This window comes from Phocoena sinus, chromosome 13 (genome assembly GCF_008692025.1).
Source record: "Phocoena sinus isolate mPhoSin1 chromosome 13, mPhoSin1.pri, whole genome shotgun sequence".
In the NCBI taxonomy this organism is placed as follows: domain Eukaryota; kingdom Metazoa; phylum Chordata; class Mammalia; order Artiodactyla; family Phocoenidae; genus Phocoena; species Phocoena sinus.
In genome coordinates, this window is record NC_045775.1 from 41,376,026 (window position 1) to 41,399,129 (window position 23,104).

At 39.0% G+C, this 23,104-nt stretch overlaps 1 protein-coding gene across 17 annotated transcripts in view; it reads right to left on the reverse strand.

Moving 5' to 3' along the window:
* The window catches only part of NRXN1 (neurexin 1), a 1,148,195-nt gene that overhangs the window by 9,679 nt on the left and 1,115,412 nt on the right, over positions 1-23,104 (reverse strand). For 10 of the 17 annotated variants that reach the window (XM_032653219.1, XM_032653235.1, XM_032653228.1 and 7 more), the window contains one exon: positions 13,169-13,256. In XM_032653219.1, coding sequence (XP_032509110.1) covers positions 13,169-13,256 — 88 coding nt within the window. The remainder of the gene's footprint in view (positions 1-13,168; positions 13,257-23,104) is intronic. The other 7 variants (XM_032653220.1, XM_032653236.1, XM_032653234.1 and 4 more) reach the window with 1 other exon arrangement.

The following is a 23,104-nucleotide window of genomic DNA, read 5'->3' on the forward strand; positions in this document are numbered from 1 at the left end:
ATACAGGATGCCTGTTATCACATTTCGGGGAGAAAAGAAAAAAGGACAACTTAAATGCTCGTTAACAGGTTATTCAGCCATAATTGCAACATTTATTGGACACCCTTAATTATGGCACACTCACAGCCTGGAATTTTAACAGAGTTAAAAATAGGAATTACAGAAAATTCTGTTGACCTAAAAGATGTCCATAATACATTAGAAAGTAGAAAACCAAATTTAATTCATAGAGTGTGCTTCTATTTTTCTATGGCAAGAGAGAAAAATGACCCTATATTTTTATATGTTCCTAGGAACATGGTGAAAGATGCATGCCAAGCTGTTATCATTGGTTAATGAATGGAGACGGGAAAAAAGGAAAAAAGAAAATCAAGTAGAAAAAATTAATTAAAAAATTTCAACAAATATGTATTGAGTAACAACAATTTACCAGGTACCACATAAGGTGTTCATAACAACATACGTAAGACAGCCATGGGTTCCACCTTCTTAGAACTTTTAGTATATTTGAAATAAAACAGAAAACATAAGAAAACAAACAGGACAATTTTAAATTTAAAAAATTCAGTAACACAAGAAGGCACAAAAATTGGATGCTAAGAAAATAATGAGGGAGAGGCTTTACACAGGTCATCAGCAAAGGGCAGTCTCAGTAGAAGTTATTTGGAATGAGCCTTAAAGGAGGAGAAGGATCCACGCCTTCCAGTGTGAACCCTGGAAAGCCATCAAGGATTTCTCAAGAAGGAAGATATGAGATAGGATGGCTTCAAGCTGGCAAGAACCGAATCAAGAAGACATATGGGAGAATCTGGAGAAAATCCATCTTTATCCCAATCTTCTCTCAACCACATATTACATCAACCATTTTAGTATGGATCCTCTACTATTGTGAAATCTTACTTACATGTCTCATTTCTCTTTGGGCTGTTTCTTCTCTTCCAGACTAGACTGCTAGTCCTTTGATAGTGTCCTGTGACTCTGTTTCTCTTTTCCACCAATTCCCTCACCTCCAAACATCTAATGAAGGCTCAACACATGAGCTGCAAAATGTATGTTTTCTGACTGATTAGAGGAAGAGATTTTTATAAGTTCATAAATTTTCAGGAGTGGACTGGGGTGGATATAGCCATTAAGAAAATGTCAGAGATCTTTGATTTCAAAGTTTTGAGTAAAGGCAATAAACAAGTGGGTAAAACATTGATGGTCATTACATACATCTTTATAAAATACTTTTACCTCAATACTTTCCTAACTCCCACCTCCTACAACATCTTCAATAAAAGAAGTAAAGATGGTATTTATTTAATTAAGCCAGAAAGCACCTCTCTGCTTAAGTGAATTGGGATCAGTGTGCATCAATGCAAGTATTGCATCTGCATTTACTTTCCCAATGCCTCCAAGTATAGGCTGCTTAATTCCAGTGACTAGGCACTAAGTTATTTAAAGTCCACCAAGTTAGCAGTCTTCAGTTTGATTTGTTTGGGTGCCTTACTTATATTGACCTTATCTGATACCCACAGCACTACAAATAGTTGAGAGCTAATGTGGAGCTCTTTTCTCAAATTCAGCAGAGCAGTTGCGGAAGTTTCTAGGGTCTTTTTTATTCCTGTTGCTATTAGAGTGAGAAAGTTGCAAAGGGCCTCATCAGTCAGGTCAAACTTTCCATAACTGTCAAGTAGAAGAAAGGCCATATAGGCAATAATTGAGAAAGTCAGTTTCAAAGCTGGGGAGTGTGGAGATTCTACATGTGCTTTTCATCAAAATGTACCACATTTCAGAAAACGCTAGAGGAGCTATATTTTGAAATGGAGATGATACTCTCCGTTATTGATTTCTACTCAACTAAACTCTTTGATAGCAGAATAGCTTCTTTTTCTGGGAGGTCATTGACTAAAACACCCAGAAATACATACACCCAGAGGTCACTTTTCTTAAGATGTATTTTACTTTTTTACATATAGAAAGTTGAACAGTCGCTCTTTACACAAACCAGGGGATTCATTCCAAGGAATCCTCAAGACTGGAACCAGGAATTTGAGGGGAACCTGGTTTATAGGAAGACAAAGGTGCCACTATGATTATAGCTGGAGTAATGAGGAGTGTGTGTATGTGAGTGTGTGTACATACATGTGCGCATGTGAATATTGCTGCGTTCCTTCCAACTCTCTGACAGAAGTTGCTACAGTCACCTTTATTTTCTCACAATTTATAGGTAAAATCAGGCTTCTACAGAGCTCCAGGGAAGATTTCATAATACCTTGGGATTAACGTACTTAAATGTATTGCATTATTAAAACCCCCTTTGTTCACTTCCTCCCAAATGGTACACGGATTTACCCTTAGTAGATATAATTTCATGTGACTTAACTGTCGTCTGATGCTCAACACGGCTACTATGGCTTCTGACTCACTGCAAGGCTGAACATTTTTTCTTATTTTATTTAGTTAGCAACTGTTACCTTTATTGAATTATTATTATATGGTAGGCTCTGGGCTGTGCACTTTACACACATTATTTAATTTTTTCCTCATAACAACTCTGTAGTTGTTATCATGACTTTATGGGAAAGGAAACTGAGTCTCAAAGAGGTTATGCTATGTATGCTTCCCAAGTGGCATAGCCAGAATTCAAACTCAGGTGTGTCTGTGGCTACTACAGTTTCATACATTCAACGTGTTGGCACTTATGACTGTAAAACGATGTGTTAGTATTCCCAAATGTTCCCTTCCCTGTAGAACTGAACCCTTTAGGCCTCTCTTCTAAGCAGCTGTCCATTTCCACCTCCTCCAGCCACATTCCACCACACCTCCGGCCATCTAGCTGTCCTTTCCAGTAAGAGGAGTCTGCATTCCCACAGAATCTTAGGAAAGCATAGCAAAGTGGTAAAAAAGAATTTTTTTAGATTCTAGTCCAGGCACTGCCCCTAACTTACTGAGTGACCCTTAGCAATTCATTATCCTCTGCTCACATTCTTTCATCAGAGACATAATGATGATACATAATTTATCTCCCAGAGTCACTGTGAGGATCCCACCAGGTGGATAAATGTGCCAGTGCTCTGAGAAGGATAAAGTGCTATGTAAAAAACAACGAGGGGGGCTTCCCTGGTGGCGCAGTGGTTGAGAGTCCGCCTGCCGATGCAGGGGATACGGGTTCGTGCCCCGGTCTGGGAAGATCCCACATGCCGCGGAGCGGCTGGGCCCGTGGGCCATGGCTGCTGGGTCTGTGTGTCTGGAGCCACAGCAGTGAGAGGCCCGCGTACCACAAAAAAAAAAACAAAAAAAAAAAACACAAAACAAAACAAAACAAAAAAACCCACGAGGGTCCAGTTATATTTCCTGTGTCTTCCACACAAAAGGTATTGAATCGGCAGCCTTCCCAACAATGAGACAACTCTGCGATACGCACAGCACACCATGTGACCACCACAGACGTTATCTCCAAGGGGATCTCTGTACTCAGGGACTCCCCTTTCATGAATGGAGGCCCTGTCAATTCAGGTGGCAAAACAACCATGTATACTATGAGGCCTGTGGTTTCAGGCCATTAATTGTTAAGCTACATGTGGAGCTTGTTTCTGTTTATCTGTGAAACATTCTATCTTTATGGATCTGTGCTCTCTGGCTCCCGTGGTTGGAGTGAATTAAATTTCTCCTTCTTTCAGAATTTTATTATGAGATTTTATGTTTTTAGGTATTAAGAAATCAATCATCTAAGACCACTCTTTGGTAATACCTGACAGAAGGGCTTATTATCATGGAAATAACAACTCTTTTGATGAGGACTGCCTCTCGCCCAGAGTTTCTGTATAGTGTTTATGTAAGTGCAGGTCATTCTGGGTAACAGGGCAGCATGCGGTTTTCCTGATTTGAAACTGGGTCTCCTCACTTTGGGTGATCATCTTTGTATTCCTGTCGTGAAGCTATTGCTGTCTCAGTTTTCGTTTGTTGGGGAAAGTCACATTCTTTTTGGTGAAAGTGCAATAGCTCAGGTGAAAGATGAGACAGCTTCCCCACTGAGCCCATTAGAAGGAGGCATGTCCAGCCTAGAATTGGGACATACGGAAGAAAAGCCATCCATCATTGGGGGAGGGGGTGTGTGTGGCGGCTCTGCCTGGTTAAGTCACGCAGCCCAGAGCGTTCCGAATATTTTAGGAGGCAGAGCAAGCCGATTATAATAGCACGCAGGAAAGCGAATCATTCCTTCTCTCAAAAGCTCTGTGGGGCAGCGACCTGCATTGTTTTCCTCCAAAACTAAGAATAGCAGATGACATGTGCCCTCTTCCCATCCTAGCAACCCACATTCATCCAACTGAAGCACTGCTCTTGTCTTACTAGCTTCACAGTGGCTACTGAGAAAAGTTTGATGCTGCTAGAATTCAGAAAGAGTTTAAAAAGCTTTCTATTGTAGATGCTAAAGTGCCAATTACTAACATTTCCCCTTCTTGCCTGTGGCCATAGGTTTATTTCCATTTATAATATGGTTGACTCCTCAGTTAATCTGCTGGTACTACTAATAAAAGCTAAGTCATACTATCAAAGTTTCTAGGTGGCAGACTCAACACTAAGGGCTTTACATGGATTGTCTCTTTCAGCATAACAACATCCTGAGTATTTAACATCATTCACGTCATTTTGCAGATGTAAAAGGTCAAGTACACAGAGGTTCAATGTTTTGCTTCTGATGACACAGCAAGCGGCTGAACTGGGATGTGAACTCGGTCTGCTTTCCAAAGTCTGGTCAATGAAATGTAAGATTTTAGTATGCTCAGAGAGGTGGTGACATTGCTCCTTCTCTTTCTACTAATTTTTAAAATTTAATTGATGGCCTCCGGCTCTACTGGCATCTTTAATACATCCTTTTTTTTAACCTGAATTTCATAAAGTACTCTTGTCTTTCTTATTACCAATGCCAGGCTTCTTATAATACTGAGGGTGGGTAAGGAGCTACTAATGATGAAAGTGATCTGACCAACAAGTCAGGTGACATGAGATGAGACCTGCAGACTAAAGCCTATTGTAGCATTTGCTGGTCTCTGAAGCACGTGAACCAACAAAGAAAGTGTACTGGCTCTTCACGGGGGCAGCATGCCCTGTAGTGTAGTATTCAGAATACGCTGCTTTACCTCTGATACCATCTGAGGAAATGTAATTAATAAATGCCAAGAAAACTCCACAGGAAACCGATTTCATTATCAGCGCAGATATTGGACACAAATTACAAGAAAACATGGTTTCACTCTTCCTGCATTTCATGTTTCCATAAGAAGTAGACTTACCCTTTATTTTTCTAAAGCTATGCCGCATTTCTTCCTTCGAGGTTGGTGAATACTTCAAAGCACGGCAGTGTATCTCATTGTCTCCTTCCAAAGCTCAACAGGACACGTCACGCTTTAGAAAGGCTCTTATGGTATTTTAGCATTTTCTAATAAGGACTTGTGAAAGGTTATTAGTGTTTTAAGGCTGGATATATGTAGGCTGCCTAGAAATTTATGGTATACACATGACTGAGTAGATTTTTTCTGTTACTTACTGTAGGACGGTTCTGCATTAGCAGTCATGCACTTTTTGCAAACTTTCTTTTCTTTTTTAATTTTTTTTGACCGCACCGTGTGGCATGTGGGATCTTAGTTCCCCGACCAGGGATCTAACCCGTGCCCCCTGAAGCGGAAGAGCGGAGTCTTAACCACTGGACTACCAAGGAAGCCCCTGTGGACTTTCAGGTAAATGCTTAATCTAACTCAGCAAACTCACTTATTTGCTAAGTAATTACTGTAAGTGGCCAAGCACAGTTAGTTTACATGTGTGAATAGAGCCCGCTGTCTCTAACAGCAAAAGGGACTGTACCTATTTTCCACCCAGATCTGGAAATCTGTCTGCCTTGTGAGGGGCCTCACTACAAGTTAGGATAATGGGTTCACTGGCACAGGCTACTGAGCCTCAAGGATGCTAAGACACTTCCCCAAGACCAGGAAGAGCTGCAACTCGAACTAGTTCTATCTGACTCCAAAGTTACCATCATAACTAATACTCACTCCCTGTTGCATATCACAATTCTCACACAATGCTCTTGAAGTTTTTCCAATGTGGGACAATGATTCACTCCATTATACTGTTAAACAAAAATTATCAAATCATAGAAAGGTGAAAACAGTTCACGTTAAGTAAAAATGGCTGTGTTCTGAAAACAAACGGAAACCATCTTTTGTTTGTTATTTTGTTTTCTACTGATCTCCTGGTAGGAACTAATTTTGGTAAAGGAAATCAGTTGCCTGAAAAGGTGGAATTGCCTTCACTGACCAAGACCTTAGGCTTGGGCAAACTTTAGACAGGCTTCTTCCTGCCTCTAGGGCCCTGGCCTCCCTTTCCTTAGAGCATTTACTTTAGAAAACTGGTAAATCCAAATTCCTTCTCTACCTTTGATGTGTAAATATTTTTAAAGCTTCGTTTCAGTGTTATAACCCAGGACTATTTTTCTCAAGGACTTAGGAGCCCTCGCTTTGAAATATAACCTTCAAGGAAGACAGCTCCCCACCTTCCAATTTCTGTGGGGAAAATAGGAGCCTACCTTGAGTGGGTACGTGTTACTCCAACTCATAAAGCTACCTTCAGTCCTGAAGATATTTGAAGGAAAGGGTTTATTCTTCCTTTGGGTGAAGCCAATCAGCCAACACAGAAGGTCTAAGGTCTATGATCCCTCTATCCCAGCTCTTAAAAACTTTCCAGTTTTGGTTTGTTTTGTTTTTCACAGTGAATTGAGCTCGGATTGAATTTTGGGCTCCTTCTACTGCAATCCTCTTGAATAGATCTCCCTTGTCTGTTTAATGTTGTCCAATGTAATTTTTGTTTTGACATTACTGTTCTCAGAAAAACGGGAAAAAGTACAAATGATGTCTAATGTCTTTCTTCCATTTTAACCATACAGCATTTCATTTTTATTCCAGTTGTCTGGAGAATTAATATGGAAAAGAGCAGTTCTTCCACCAGCATGTCACACACTGAAAGCCACCTAGCCCATCAGAGCCCAAACTGCAGATGCCCTGTCCTGCACCTACATGATTACATGATTAGCTAGGCCCTCGCCACTGACTCTGGTCTGACCCTGCTCAGGAGATGCTCTAGGTGTTTCCAGAAATGGAGCACTCATTACTGCTGTTTTGTTGGCTGCACCTCAAAACTCCCCATGTTAACAGCGATGTGTTGGCTATTACAGGCTAATTAAACTCGCTTTTGAATAATTACATAATAAGTACCCCCAATTTAAATGTAGGACAAAATTATCTTCTAATCAGGCTCTAAAAATATGATCTAATAAGTAATATATTCCTTTAAGTGACTGTGATTAGTTATTTAATAAAAAAATACACCTAGTTCAATATACATATCTTTATTCCTAATGTGGTTAATGGGATCAGTTCAATAGAAATCCTTTGATCTTTTCTCAAAATAGCACACTGGAAAACCACATGAAATTGCAGAGTAATGGCAGCAAATTTAGCCTAATGAATAGTAATACATGTAAAGGACCTTTCGCCATCAAATTTAAATTTATGCCAGCCATGGAAATTATTGAAATGAACATTTAAAAAATTAATCTTATATTTGTGAGGTGCCTGAATTCTAAAAGAACAACCTTCTGCATTCCAAGAAATTAAAACCCCACTTTTCCTAAACTAGAGAGCATATTCTCTCTCTCATACTACAAAAAGTAGCTTAATCTCTCTGAATCTCCTTAGCTATGAAAATATTTCAGTTTGGCCAAATAATGAAATAGAATAATGTTTACAAAGTACTGAGAACAACGATGAACACAGAACAGGTCTTCACTAAATATTAGTTGTCACTGTGATCTATCTTTACTCATGTAACCTGAACCCTGATCAACTGACAGGCAACTAACAGTATTTTTTGAGGGGCTGTACCGATGACCTCATCCCCATTGGTTCAACTAATGTTTAAGAGCTTGCCCCCCAAATGACATTCCTTTCCTTCTCCTATAATTACACCAGTTTTTAAATTATTTAATAGAGCTTTTCTTTTTCTCCTTTGCCAAAGGTTTAGCTGATTTGAGAGTGGCCCAATATCCTATTAGCTACCACCTGCCCACACACATACACAAAGAGAACAGACATATTATTCCAAGCATTATACATCTAAGAGGAAACTGTCCTTCCTAAATAGGGCTCCCAGGAAACAAGAAGCTGATCCTGTCCTCTCTGTAACAAATGACAAACTAGTTTTTCATCAGAAGTTCCCACACCAAAGAGGGTCATCATCTCCATTTAGGTCTCAGATATCAGCATACAAAACACCTTTCCAAATTTCTTCAGGAGTTTTGAGAAAAGGATCTATTTAGAAGAAGGCCTCAAAATCAAGATGTACTGACATGATTAAGGGTCATTGTGGAACATCAGTGGTTTGTAGTGTTGCCATTTTGTCAATTGATTAATAAATCGAAGCAGTCTGTCTTACAAAAACTTATGTTCCTGTGAAAAAAGGAGTCTTGGAAAATAGGTATATTTATATAATACACATAGTAATAACAGCAAACACTCATGTAGCACTTATTATGAACAAGGCCTTGTTCTATAACATGCTTTCCATACATTAATTCATTTAATCTAACAACCATGTCTCGAGGCTGAGGAAAAAGCACAGGAGCAAGTGTTTCTGAGAACAAGTGTGAAGGAAAAGTCATCCACTTTGTCACACGTCCAGGCAGCTGAAACCAGGCGTTTTAGGGCAAGGTTGGCCTGTGACCTAGTTACCAATGGCTGCTTCTGATTTCCACCTGTCGACTAAGAGCTGGGGTTCAATTAGACCTCCTGAATTGAACAGCCACCCTCTCGTATTCTAAAACACTGTTTACACCAATGTGAAATTATCATCTGATGCTAACCACACGGGACAGTGTGGCTGGAATCAAGTATAATTGAGTTCCATGTGTTCCCACCCGGGGGGTTGTTCCTGATCTAGTTTCAACATGTACAGTCCCCATCAGGAGGCCTGAATGGTTGCATCGGTTGCCCACCGATGTTCAGCCGGGAAAAGTAACAGCATTATGTAAAAGGGAAAAATATTCTTTTTTATATAACCGAATTAGGAAAAAGAAAAGCCACCCTTTATGCTCTACTTTATGCCAGGGCATTGCAGTAGACGTCTTACATATATTAGTTTTAATTCTTGTAACCACCTGAAAAACAGGTGATATTTTAATGTCAAAGATAAAGAGCCTGTTCCTCATAAAGAATAGCTGAAAAAGCGTCTGGGGTAGAATGAAAGATGTCCTTTTGTAAAATGGGACTGAAGGTGCAGTTCCTATTTGTTTCTCCCAGAGTTTAACAGAGCAGTGGGTGCACAATAGTTCTCAACACTATTCAGTCAGTGGTGAAACTGACAATCCACCAAATATATAATGTCCCTCTTCGTTAAGAGATCTGGGTGGAATTAAATGGCAATTCAATTTATCAAGCACTTCATAAAAGGTATTAATCTACTTGTGTTCAAGAAGATGCCAGATTTTTCCTGTTTGATTCATTAATAGCCTTAGGAAAGCACCTAAGTGATAAGCATAGCACATTTTCAGAGAAGAAATCATTTTTGGAAGAGTTTTGGGTCACGGTGATTAGAGAAACTTCATATGTAAATATTCAGGGAGACTGAGAGACATTAGTGTGAAATACACAGAAGATTTGGGCAATCTTCCTGTAAAAGTAATTATGCATCTCTTTACAAAAATATCTGCTTTCACTTGCTTAAGGAGTAGCAAAAGTGTATAGTAGGCATATCCAGTTCTAAATATTTAACCCAATATATTACTTTCCTAAAAAGTCAGTTTTCCAAAATACAACCTGCTGATATCCACCATGATTTTTATCGAGATATATCTAACAGTATCCAAAGTCTAATAACATCAGCGACTGCAATTTTTGATCATGTTATTTTATATTTGTGTTCAAGACACAAAGCAAGTATGAAGAAAGCTATTTAAGAGAACAAGTACATACTACATTAAGAAACAAAGACCTAGAGGAGGGCTATCCTAGCAGAAAACAATATTCAGATTATAAGAGGATAACAAAAACGACTCCTCAACTGCAAAAAAAAACAGTTGGAAAATAGGAAAAAAAAAATCATGTGAACTAAGAATTTCACGGGAAGTTGTCACACAGAGCCAATTATGCCGAAAGAGCAACACTGCATGAATTATTAAAGTTGGGCATGAAAAAAAAGTATAGGGAATTGGATAGAAAAATCCAATGTAGAAAAGAGATCACGCTTACAGAATGTAATATAGAAAGGGAAACCATTCATGGACTACACTATCAAGATACTATCTAGGGGAGGTAAGATCACAAGAAAAGCCTACAGTGGAAGATGCCATTAAAGCAACAGAATCTGAAGTTTAAGCCTTAAGAGGAATTGACAAATTGAAAACTAGAGAGTAAGGAAAGAAACACTGAGGATGAGGAGTTAAACTAGCCTTGGTACAAGAGTGTTGTAGCTGTCATCAGATGGGGTCAGTAGCTGCTGTGTCTTGTATATCAGACAGCAGACTTTGGGGCTGTGGAACAAAATTAAAATTCATGCAACAAGTCTTGTGTGGAACAATGCAAACCGAGTTCCTGCTTCACGGAGCTGTTCTTGCGTGGCGGGGATGCAAGCTATAAGTTAATAAACAAGTAACAAATAGAAAAGTAAACACGATTCTTTCAGATAAGTGATAAATTAGTAAAGAGAAGAAGCAGAAAGGGTATCTGGAGTGTGGTTATTAACAAGCTGCTCCTCACTTTCCACGGTGTTATAATATTTAACAAAGCCAGGTGAATAAAGAGAGGAGGATGTCAAAATGGTAAAAAAAAAAAAAAAAAAAGTAATCTTTCTCTTTCTTTCTCTCCTCTTTCCCCACCCACACCATCCTGTGCTTAGGGCTGGCGTCCCCCGAGAAAGGGAGAGACAGTAAACTGGTCTATAAGGAATGGTTAGTAAGACCTAGAAGCAATGGCTAGAAGAACTGGATCATTTAACTGTGCTCAAGAAGGAAAAAAAAGTGACAATTTTAAGTGCAATTAGACTTCTTACACTGGAGTTACTAGGTACTCAAAGTGAGGACTCTATATAAAGAGGACGATAGCCTCCACTCAAACAGCAAAAGAAGGATTCAGCCCAGAGGAAAACCAGCCAGTACTATAATTAGTAAGAACCTATACTGTTTTCAGCATTGTGTTAATAGAGTGGAAAAAACGGAAAAAGTATCAACTGTTCTCATGCTAACTGGGAAAACAAAAGCAAATATAAATACAAATATAGACACACACACATATCAATGTATAACAAACACCAGACTCCACTTAAGAATGACCCATGCTGGAAGATCTTAGAGAAGCTACGAAAGAGACAGTCATGGTTGGGCATGTGAGAATAGGAGAAATGGGGAAAGGAGAAATTTGAGGGAGGGAGAAGGCAAATAGATGGACTGACGTCATGGACAAAAAAGCAGTAACTTATTTTTTTTTTTTTTTTTCCTTTTTGACTAACACAGAGAGAATGAGAATACCAATGAAAACAAAAGCAGGATTTTGACAAAGTGGTCCAGGATGGTATCATGAAGGGACCACATCTGTCTAGACAACCAAAAGGGAATGGTGTAGAGATCAAGAAACTGGAGGAATTGAATGCATGATCATCAGATTATATCAGATCCTCTTCTAATAACTGTGTATGAAAGATGGGTCTGGAGGCTGAGAATTTTGATGTGTGGGATGGAGGTGAGAGAAAGAAACACGAGAAGACAACCAGAATGGACCTCCCAAACCTTCTCCTGCTGAGAGATGACAGCTGAGCTTCTGCTCCTCACTGGCACTCAGTAGCTGCTCTAAGTGCTGAGAGTAAGTAGCTATAATCAGTGGGGGGACAGGGGTAGAAGTGATATTCAAAAGGAGATGTAAGATACGCATCCCGAACCATTTTTTATCCAAATATCAGAACAAGTAGATTAGAATGATATTCTTCACAAGAATCCCAGATTAGTTATTTTACCGTGACATGAAGTTCTCCTGTGGTTATAGGTGACATCTACAGAGGTCATGAGTTATCCAATAGTGGTTAGTCCATATCTACCTCAATGGTTTTGTTAACCTAAACAAGACAATTACTGAATTTTAAGAAACACTGCTTACAAAGGAAACTAATGGAAATGACCCTAATCCTTGGTATTACGAATATTTGGAATCAAACCCAGGCTCTGATCCGTTCATTTTCAGGGTCCACAGCCACTGCTTGATGGTACAGGGCTGCAGGAAAGCAGTACTGATGTGTTAGTCACACCATATCACAAAGAAGGAGAAGAAACTATGCATCACCTACAGTTAAAACACATGAACTTGAATTTTAGGGAGACATTGGAAGACTCAGACATTTCTCTATTAAATGCATCAAGGACTGGCTGTACCTGCTGTTTGTTTTACTATTGCCATAATACTCTCACTTCTGAAATTCAGAAATTTATCACTTAAGATAATTTGCTGGCAGAGTGAGTAGTGGGGACTTTTTGTGAGTAGAAAGGTCAAAGAATTTTCCAAAATGCAATGCAATTTTTAAACTTTATAATTTTATTATGGGTGACCCAAGAAAGATCCCCATATATGGTTATACTGAAAATTATATCATGAGCTAATGGAATGTGAACAGTAAGGTACCAGCCTTGTGTGCTGTCCCCCACTGCTTTTTCTGGAATACATAATCTTTGTGGGTTTTGTTTTAAAAATTATTTTTTAAATAAATGTGGGGAAATGTACCCACGTAAAAAGTGAGAGCTCTTGGGCTTCCCTGGTAGCGCAGTGGTTAAGAGTCCGCCTGTCGATGCAGGGGACGTGGGTTCGTGCCCCGGTCCGGGAAGATCCCACATGCCGCGGAGCGGCTGGGCCCGTGAGCCATGGCTGCTGAGCCTGCGCGTCCGGAGCCTGTGCTCCGCAACGGGAGAGGCCACAGCAGTGAGAGGCCCACGTACCACACACACACACAAAAAAACTAAGAGCTCTTATCTCACAATGAGGCATTTTTTCATAGGGTGGACTTCTAGACAAAAATGCAAAGATCTTCTAGGGACTATAGCATGCAACAAAGATTCACAGTAAAGTAAAGAAAGTAAGAAAAAAAGTCGACTAACCTAACCCACCTGAGCTCGGCTCACAGGGGTCAATGTCCTCGTCATCGCTGGGACACTCCGCTGAGGCCACAAGGATGTCATCTGTGGTCTGTAAAGGAAACACATTCGGTAGATTAATTTAAAGGGACCTAACAGATCTTTTAATCTTGTCTCGTGGACTAGTAAAACACCACTTGTGTTTACCTGACAGATCGAGAAACCAAATTCAATTATTTCCCTTCCCGAGGACACAGAGCTTACATTCTTCAACTTAGTTTAGATCCCTCATAGAAGAATTGACATATTTGTGAAAACTTGATTCTAGCTTATTTTACATGAGGATATGGAAATGGTGGTAGCCAACTTGTACATACCCATCCATTTAACTGCCCAGGGAAGCTGCACACAGGAGCAGACAGAGGTTTAAAACAGCCTGGCAGAAACAGATGATTTGAAATTTATTACCGCCCCGGAGTGCTACAAGGTTTGCATCAGTACTTGTGCTTGGCTTCCTAAAAGCAGAACAACTATATAACCTTTTATATTCATGACCAGGTAGAATTTGATGTATCTTTGAGATATAGCTTGTCTTTATTAGGAAACACAGATTAAACAGAGAATATCTTTCACTGATGCAAAAAGGGAAGCAAATATAATCCACTGAAGGTACTTTTTAAAATTTGTGTTGAGCTTTCACACTCATTACGAAGTTCTCATCTTTGTCATACTCAGATAGCAGGTATTGTTTCCCCATTGTCCTTTCCATCATTAAGGTTTTAGAATAAATGAAGCGTGTACTGGGGGGAATGATATTTTACAGCAAATAGGATAGAGGTGACAATTTTCTTTCTGACATTCTAGTTGCTTCACTGCACTTACAGCAAAGAAGATAACCATCACTGTAATAAAAAAAGCAGAGTGTGTAAAACCTAGCAGTTAGTCACATAATCAACACGTTTACAAGCACCAAAGGTTGTTCTTTACTGCCGCTTATAAACAGCAATCAACTCAGCACAGATATTGCATGGAAACTGTGAAGGTTTGCACCAGATCTGGCTAATGCTAAGGTAATACAGAGAGAATTCAAGGTACAAGAAGGAAAATATCTCATTACATCGGCTAAGGATTAAGGAGATTATAATTGTCTAGATGATACTCAGAACTGCAACACGGATGAAGTCCTTATTTAAAAGTAGAATTACAATAATAAAGGCCTTAAATTAAAGAAAAATCAGATATATGATATACTTTTATTAAGGGAGTGTCTAATAGTCAGAGGGTAAAGTATAAATATATAAATGTTAAGAGAATTGCGCTATTTTGAAAAGTGGAGACAAGGGATGATGCACATTTGTGGCAAAATTAGGCTCAAAAATATTTCAAGTACAAGGTCTTTAATTAATCAAGAATAAAGAATTTGTCCAGATGCTAGTGCTTCAAAACATAACTTTAAATAAATGCAAGCATTTAATAGCATTTTGAGATGGTTTCATGTTATTCTGCTCTTAATTCCTCTAACACAGTTGGGAGACTGAATTAATTTATTTTGCTGCTGTCATTTTGAAAGAAGTTCAAATACCAGTTTTTCTAGAATTGTAACTGTTAATGCCAGTGATAGCCATTAGCAATTGGTGTGATAGTCACGTAGGTATCGTTCAGTACAGTGAGCTTTAAAAGGCAAGAATCCATCCTCCTCCTGGCATGAGCACATCTTGCAGGATAACATCCAAACTGACTTGATAATAACAAGTTATTGGATTATGAGGTCTGGCATGTCAATTGTTCCAATTCGCCCCAGAGCTGATAATCTGTTTTTTAAAAGCCAACTTCAAGTGGAAAGCTACCTTTTTTTGAAAACCACAGTGCATATTTTTAAAAATTAATTTCATGGTTCCAAGAGAATTGTTCATTTTCCTTGAGGAATTTTTGTTCTTGGTGGAGGGGGGGAGGAGGATGTGGATAAGTTCTTTAATCTAGTTCTTCTCACCCTGGCAGTGATGTTGCCCCCTCTCCCCTCCTCCACCTGGGAAGACATCTGGCAATGTCTGGAGACATTTTAGTTGTCTCGGCTGGGTTGAGGTGGGAGTGGGTGAGCTACTATTGGCGTCTAAAGAATGGACACCACGGATGCTGCTAAAAAATCCTAAAACGTATGTGGCAGCCTTCCCACAACGAAGAATGATCTGACCCAAACGACAATAGTGCAGAAGTTGAGAAACTCTGCTCTAAAAGCTTAAAAACTGTTCTGTACCTTGTTTTTCTCATCTGAAAAAAATGGAGAGCATAGTCACTGTTGTTGTAAAGATTAACTTAATACATGAAAGGTACCTAGAATAGGACCACCTTTTAACTATTTATAAAAGTTGTGACATTACCAACATTATTGTTGTTTCACGAATGGAACACCAATTTAATATTTTTGCACTATATTTATAAACAATACAATTTTAGACATTAAACTGGAAGTTGTACATGTGAATTATTCTTAACTTTAGATCTCATGTTAGCTTTTTTTTTTTTTTTTTTTTTTTTTTTTTTTTTTTTGTGGTACGCAGGCCTCTCACTGTTGTGGCCTCTCCCGTTGCGGAGCACAGGCTCAGGACGCCCAGGCTCAGCGGCCATGGCTCACGGGCCCAGCTGCTCCGCGGCATGTGGGATCTTCCCGGACCGGGGCATGAACCCGTGTCCCCTGCATCAGCAGGCGGACTCTCAACCACTGCGCCACCAGGGAAGCCCCTCATGTTAGCTTTTGTATCAAAATACAGTAGCTCTACTGGTACTTTGTTGAACTAAGTTTCCATCTTTTGCTGCCTAGGTTCAAATTCTGAATGAGAAGTCAAACATCGAATATAAATAATAAAGGTTGCTTCCTAAAAGAAATTCACGGACTAGAAATGTGTAGCTCAGTGTAGTGTTTCATGCAGACTAAGTTATTTAGGCTGCAAAGTTAAATTTTGTTTTAAAAGTTGACCTAATATTTAAATTCAACAGCCTTTCCAAACAATTCCACAGCAAACAGAAAGTGTTAGAGAATGTTCTCAGTGTCATCTTTCACAAAACACAGTACCTAAAATAACAAAAGATGTCATACAATAGACAGTACCTCCTATAGCCTTTTACAGTAGGAAAAATATCACTGTGCAAATTCGACCCTATTGTACAACTATATTTTAGTTTTTAATGCACTTTTCCTGATAAAATGAATACACATTGTTTTCATATTTTTCTCTCAGAAATTAAAATCTAGTTTATTATTGGATTCATTTCAGAGGCTAAATTAACCAAACAATTTTCTAGCCAAAGCTGTGTAATTTAAATTTAATTCACCGTGTTTGGAACTGCCTCCCTATGACATGCTGTTGAAGAAACTCAAATATGTCACATTAATCAATTCTGTTCTTCAGTATACTTTTCTCTGATGTTTATAACCTTTTTCAGAAAAGAGACAACCTTCTGAAGGAGACAGAATAGTGATGGAGCAAAAGCATTAGCTTTACATAACCGTCCATTTAGATGAGGGTCCCTAACTGTGCATTCAACCACTCACAGGTCAAAGTGCCTAATCTTCCCTAATTCAGAGTGGTGTGGACATTTTCATGGCAAACGTCTGTTCTTGTTCAGAATGTCTACTGAAACTACTTAGGTCTCCTTACCTTTAGGGGAAAAAAATGATTTGCACACAATTCAGGAAATAAAGGCACTGAAACTTAACTCACATGTCATATGGATAAACACCAACCTGTATAGGGTAGGAAAATTTAATCAGAATGGGGGAGAAAGGATGTCCTTAATGTACAGTAAGAAGTTAGACCAGTTTTTTTTTTTTTTAATGTCCAGGGTTATTAGGCAGAGACCATTTGGTGGGTTAGAAAATAGAGGAACACTGATGTATTTTTGTTCTTTGTATTTTTGCTCTACAGCGAGCCTTTTTCCCCACCATCACCTTTAATGGTAGAATTTGCTGCATATTCACTTTTTTGAATATAGCACAATTGCATATCTGTGTGCTAAAAAGACAGGATGAGAGGATGGATAAACTTAATCTGTAATATTATATCCTTGCTAAGACTAGCATTCCTAGACCTTATTCCTCATGGTAAACAGCTTTGCTGAAGACCGGTAAATTCTGATGAAAAGACCCACAAGAAAACTCTACCAGCAAAAATCTGCTTTGTGAGAAAAAGAACATACTCCAACTGTGCAAAAGGATGTCCATTATGAATTGGATGCCCACAAAGAAATTCTTGATTTACTCTAAAATTTCGATTGAAACTTTGCTTCTAAACTGCGACGGTCTATCCAGCTATACATCCAAATACAATGTAAAAAAAAAAAATAATTGTCTCTGGCTTCCCTGGTGGCGCAGTGGTTGAGAGTCCGCCTGCCAATGCAGGGGACACGGGTTCGTGCCCCGGTCCGGGAAGATCCCGCTCCCCCGCGGAGCGGCTGGGTCCGTGAGCCATGGCCGCTGAGCCTGCGCGTCCGGAGTCTGTGCTCCGCAACGGGAGAAGCCACAACAGTGAGAGGCCCGCGTACGGCAAAAAAAAAAAAAAAAAATTGTCTCAAGCAATGGTGCTCACTCGTGTAACAGTATTTAGCCTAATCTCTCACTGCTATGATGGACATTTATACTGAGCTGATTGAGACAACTGATGGACTGAGTGTGGTGCTAGCTGACATGTGATATGTTTGGCTAATTGACGGACACTTGTTCTGATACTTTTGTCTACGTGAAGCTGCTCTGGAAGAGAGAGAACATTGCTGTCTGCCTTTCACAGCACTGAATCTGATAGTCTTCCTTATCAGATTTATTGCTAGATGTGTTTTCTTGAAAAAAGAAAAATACCAGGATTCACAATTAGCGACACAAATTCCTCAAGCTAGGTCTGAACCATTGCACTGATAACTTATGGGGCAAGAAGCTTCTAGGAGGTGGGGAAGTCACAATTTTCACCAAAAGGAAGAACTGCAAAAAAAATAACCCAATTGTAATACATATATAGAATTCCCCAACAGTGGGTCAATTTGATCAAATCAAATCACTAAACAAATACGTCAAATTGGTAATTTTAGTTAATCCTATTCTTTGCATAGATTCCATAGTAGTTTCCATTGTCTCAGCGAAGCTTTTGGTTCTTATTTGTCATTTGTTTCTCTGAGTAGCAGATGCCACATAAAGATATCAGTCCCATGCTCACTAATCTAATAAAAATAAAAATAGTAAACTGAGATTCAATACATGAAGGATGAATTTTAGCTCCAGCACACGAGTAACAAAGAATACGAAGATCAATTAGTCACCAACGAATCAGTCACTCATCTATCCATAGCATTTTCTGGTGGGCACAAAATATGGTCACTACCTGACAAGGCACAGATTGTGATTCCTACCTGCGAACAACTTATTGTGCCCATTCTATTCTCAAGCAGAAGAACAAATCACTCATTAATACAAATAACAAAATCAATTCTAATAGCTTATTTTGATTGAAATTTAACAGTGCTCCCACATCTACTACTTCATTAAATATCCGCCAACGACACACTTGCGCGGAATGCAGGTGGAGGTGCTATTATTCTGAGTGTTACAGTTAAGTGCCTGCTCAAAAAAAATACCCATTTGTACGTTCATTTACCCGATTTGAACGTCTGAACCTTGGCATTCGTGAATATTTAGGGCAAAACTGAAATATCCCTGAAAATGACCAGCTTTCACATTTCTTTAATGTTTTTTTTTCCCCTCATTTGATGCCTTAGGTTATTACAAAAAGTGACCAGAAATCAGCTGTCTGCTTGGAAAAAGACAGACTTGAAAGCCATTCAGTTTTCTTCAGAATTTTCCTGTTTAAAACGTATGCAATGGTTTCAGAACAGTGCAAGTGAGTTGGATAGAAACACTCACCATGTAAAGAGGTCATAAATATCTTACTCATTCTAACATGCATTTTCATATGCATTTGATAGTGGTCATCCTAACAGGAAAAAACTCTAAGGGGAAGATAGGGATATGGAAATAATGCCACAGAGAAAGGAAATTATGAGAGGAAGAAAGGAACTGAATTCCTGCTTAATGAAACAAACACATATTTTTGCAAAGTTATGCAAAAGAGTAAACCTGCGAAATAAAAACCTGGTGTCAGGAAGCTTGAAATTAAATTTATATTTTTTAAAAAAGATAAATTCTTATCTTTCTTTGAGCTACTAATGACCTCTATGCTCATACCGCATTTCCATTTTTAGCCAAAGCAAATAGGAGAGCTGGCCAAAGAAAAAGCTAAAGTGAAGTTTAAATTTTCAGGGAGGATTTGGAATATCTATTCTCTTGGATTCTCACGAATTAGAACTTGGGAGTGTAAGACCTCCAAAGAATGCTGGTAGTGATGTGGAGATGCTGAAAGGGAAACTAGAATATGCATGTGATTGAATGTGTTCCCTCTCTGTTTGTTTTGGTTTTGAACAAAGCCCTTTCTGAAATGGGTTTGGCCATTTCCAAATTAAATAAATACTGACAGATGTTTACAATGCAAATCTAGGCTTCTAGCTGTGTCAATATGAATCTTTAGTCTAACTATTGTGACTGAATGGACTAATTAGTCACACAGGTTGAACTGAAAATCCTTATTGGTAATGAGGCCAAAACATTTTATAATTGTAAAATGCCAACGATGGATAGTTTCAACAAACATGTCTCCAAAATCCAAGCTTTCATGGTTGGCATCTAACATGTTAGGAAATGGAATCATGTTTTAGTCAAGCAGTCATATATCTTCTTGTACTGAGCCAGACACTAGTGATCATTAGTCTAAGGTCTTTATTTTACATATCAGGAAACTGAAGCTAGAAATTTAAGTGTTTTTGCTTGACCACAATTATACTGCTAATTAATGGCAAAGCTGAGATTATCCCGACCTCCAATAGACTGTGATTGTCTCTCATCCCGGGTGACTTCTATCCATCCATCCATCACTCACCCAGCCATCCTCCCATTCATCCATCCATCCATCCCAAACCATTTTGTTCTTTAAAGGATTTCATGTGATTATAAAGATACACAATTAAATAGATTTAAAATAAGTTAAAAGGTGGCAAAGGAGAGTACTGGCTTTTATATAAGTAGCCACTAAAATTATCATGAAGAAAACACACACAGATATCAGGAGACATATCCACAGACAGCTGTTGTACCACTTGATATGGCAGCACATTAAGTTGCACTAAAAATGGAACAAAACGAATGCTGGAGTTTAATTTTTTACTCCAGTTACAAAAATTCAAACATTGACAGAACTGCAGTTACTTTGAAACGAAGTAAACCCAGAAAGTTCTTTATTTACGTGTGGTAATCTTTTCTTAACTTTTTTTTTTTTTAAGACCTTAAACATCTTGTCTCTCATCTCTGCACATAAATGCATAACTAAATTCTTCGGGACAGAAAGAAAATGTAGATTATTGAATCTTTTCCTATTTTTCCCCTTGACTTAGAACAGTGCAGGTCACGCTGGCTACGAAATTAACTCAATGAACTCTTTTGTCTCTCTTCTCATTAATCCACTGATGAAAACTTCCAAGGTCTCTCTTATTAACTTCTGTTTTCACAACGTAAGTGCTAATGAGATATTTAGCTTTGTCTCTCTCACACAACCATCATTAGGGTTTTGTCAAATTATCTTAATACATCTTGGAGATAAGTAAGTGGAGGTGGCCATTAATTAATAACACTGTTGTTTCTCTAGGTACAGTCTAGACATCCACTCATTGATCAGAAGGAGCCACAGGCAGCTCGTTATCCAGAACACTTCTTTTCTACTGGGCAGGACCATGACCAATGTCCCCTTGATAGAGCTTCAACTTGGAGATATGTGAGAACTTCCATCCCACACAATGCTTGCAGTCTGGGACAACAAGAATTAGGGATGTGGTTGGAAATGATGTTGATGAAGTTGACAGACAGTTGGTTTCCTGATTTTTTCTTGGACCCATTTGTTGAATATATGCAAGGTTCTATACCAGTATCTTGCCAATATCTGAGCAGCGCCGCTATGAGTGTTTCTGTCAAGGAGTGATTGAGAGTAAATGTGACCTCGCTTAAATGTTATAATGTTATTTTGCTCATGCGCTAAGAGATCCAATCCTTGCTGGTTATAGTTAAACTGGAACTCCAGGCTTTCACATCTGACTATTTCATTCCTTATGTTGAGTACTTCGGTTCCTTAGCACACATTTGGGGTGTTGTACTGTTGAACCACTTCCGTTTAATTCGCTACATGCTTAGCAATAATGGAAAATATATATCAAGTCTCAACCTGGATCTCATAAGTAATATGTATCATCTTGAAATGATTTCTGTGTTCTCGACAGTAGATAAGAATAGATATACTATATAGGCAAATATATATACTATGCATGTATATATATACTATATATGTGACTAAATGTATATATATAATCATTTGTATATGACAAAATAACTTCTCTATCTCATAGGGATATTATGGGGATCCATTTTATTTTAATTAATGTTTTTTTAAAAGTCTTTTTAGTTCATTCATTAATTATTTTTTATTTTTGGCTGCGTTGGGTCTTCATTCCTGCATGTGGGCTTTCTTTAGTTGCGGAGAGCCGGGGCTACTCTTCATTGCAGTGCGCACGCTTCTCATTGCAGTGGCCTCTCTTGTTGCGGAGCATGGGCTCTAGGCCCGCGGGTTTCAGCAGCCGTGGCACATGGGCTCAGCAGCTGTGGCTCGCGGGCTCCAGAGCGCAGGCTCAGCAGTTGTGGCGCACGGGCCTAGTTGCTCCGTGTCATGTGGGATCTTCCCGGACCAGGAATCGAACCCGTGTCCCCTGCATCGGCAGGCGGATTCCCAACCACTGCGCCACCAGGGAAGTCCCCGGGGATCCATTTTGATATGTGCGAAAGCACTCTGTAAATATGAAAGTCCTCACGCAGCAATGTTTATATGTTATTATTACAACTAATACAGAATTAGTTTTGCTCCTTACATGACAATATGAAGAACACTTCTGGGGAGTGCTTAAAGAGGGCAGCCAAAAATCCACCCAACTGAATATATTTCATTTTTATGTCTTGAAATCCTCTTGTCCCCTCAGTTGAATAGGATCTGTATCTCTCACTTGAATTGGCCCCTCACATAGATGTTGCTATTCTTGGGAAGATCTCTTTTACATCAGAATATGATTCACTTCGGCATTGCTTGTTGAGTGCCCATGTTTCAGTCTCACTGGTAACCTACAAGATGGGCAGTGCCAATCCACACCTGGCACTGTGATTCCCTCTTCTCCATGTCAGCGCTCCGGGAGAGTTACTGCACAGATGCAGGGTTACTGGAGTTCTCTCAAAATTCTCCTCCTTATTCACTTTCCTGGGACTTGGAAGATTGTGACAACTTGATTTATTTTATGCCTGCCTCCAGAGTTGACTCTAAATCATACCCTATTATATCTAGAGCATTTAAATGAACAGAAAATGAGAAAAAAGAGATCACGTAGCAAACGCTGCTAATTAAAGGAGAGAGAGACAGACAGACAGACAGCGAAACAGACAGAGAGGAGAAGGAGCAGTAGGGAGGGGAGCTGAGGGGAGAAGAAGAGGAGGCTGACTCTAAGTGTGATCCATGCCGCACAACGCTTCTTATTATAGTGGTCGTATCTGTAGTTATAACAAAACATAGCCCATGGTCGTGTTCCCTATATGGATTGATAATATGCGAATTAACTCTCGTAAGACACTGAGCAATATTTTCTTAGTGCATTAGAACAGTAGAGGTGTGTGCCTTTCCAAATTATATTTAAATCTAAAAGTCTGGGAACTGCGTAGGTGTATGTTTTATTTCATGTATTTCTGTGGGACAGAATTTATGTCTGCGTTTTATAGCCCTCGAACATCTATCACATCTATCACAGTTCAACAGAGTTGATTTAAAATGTCATCACCATTGA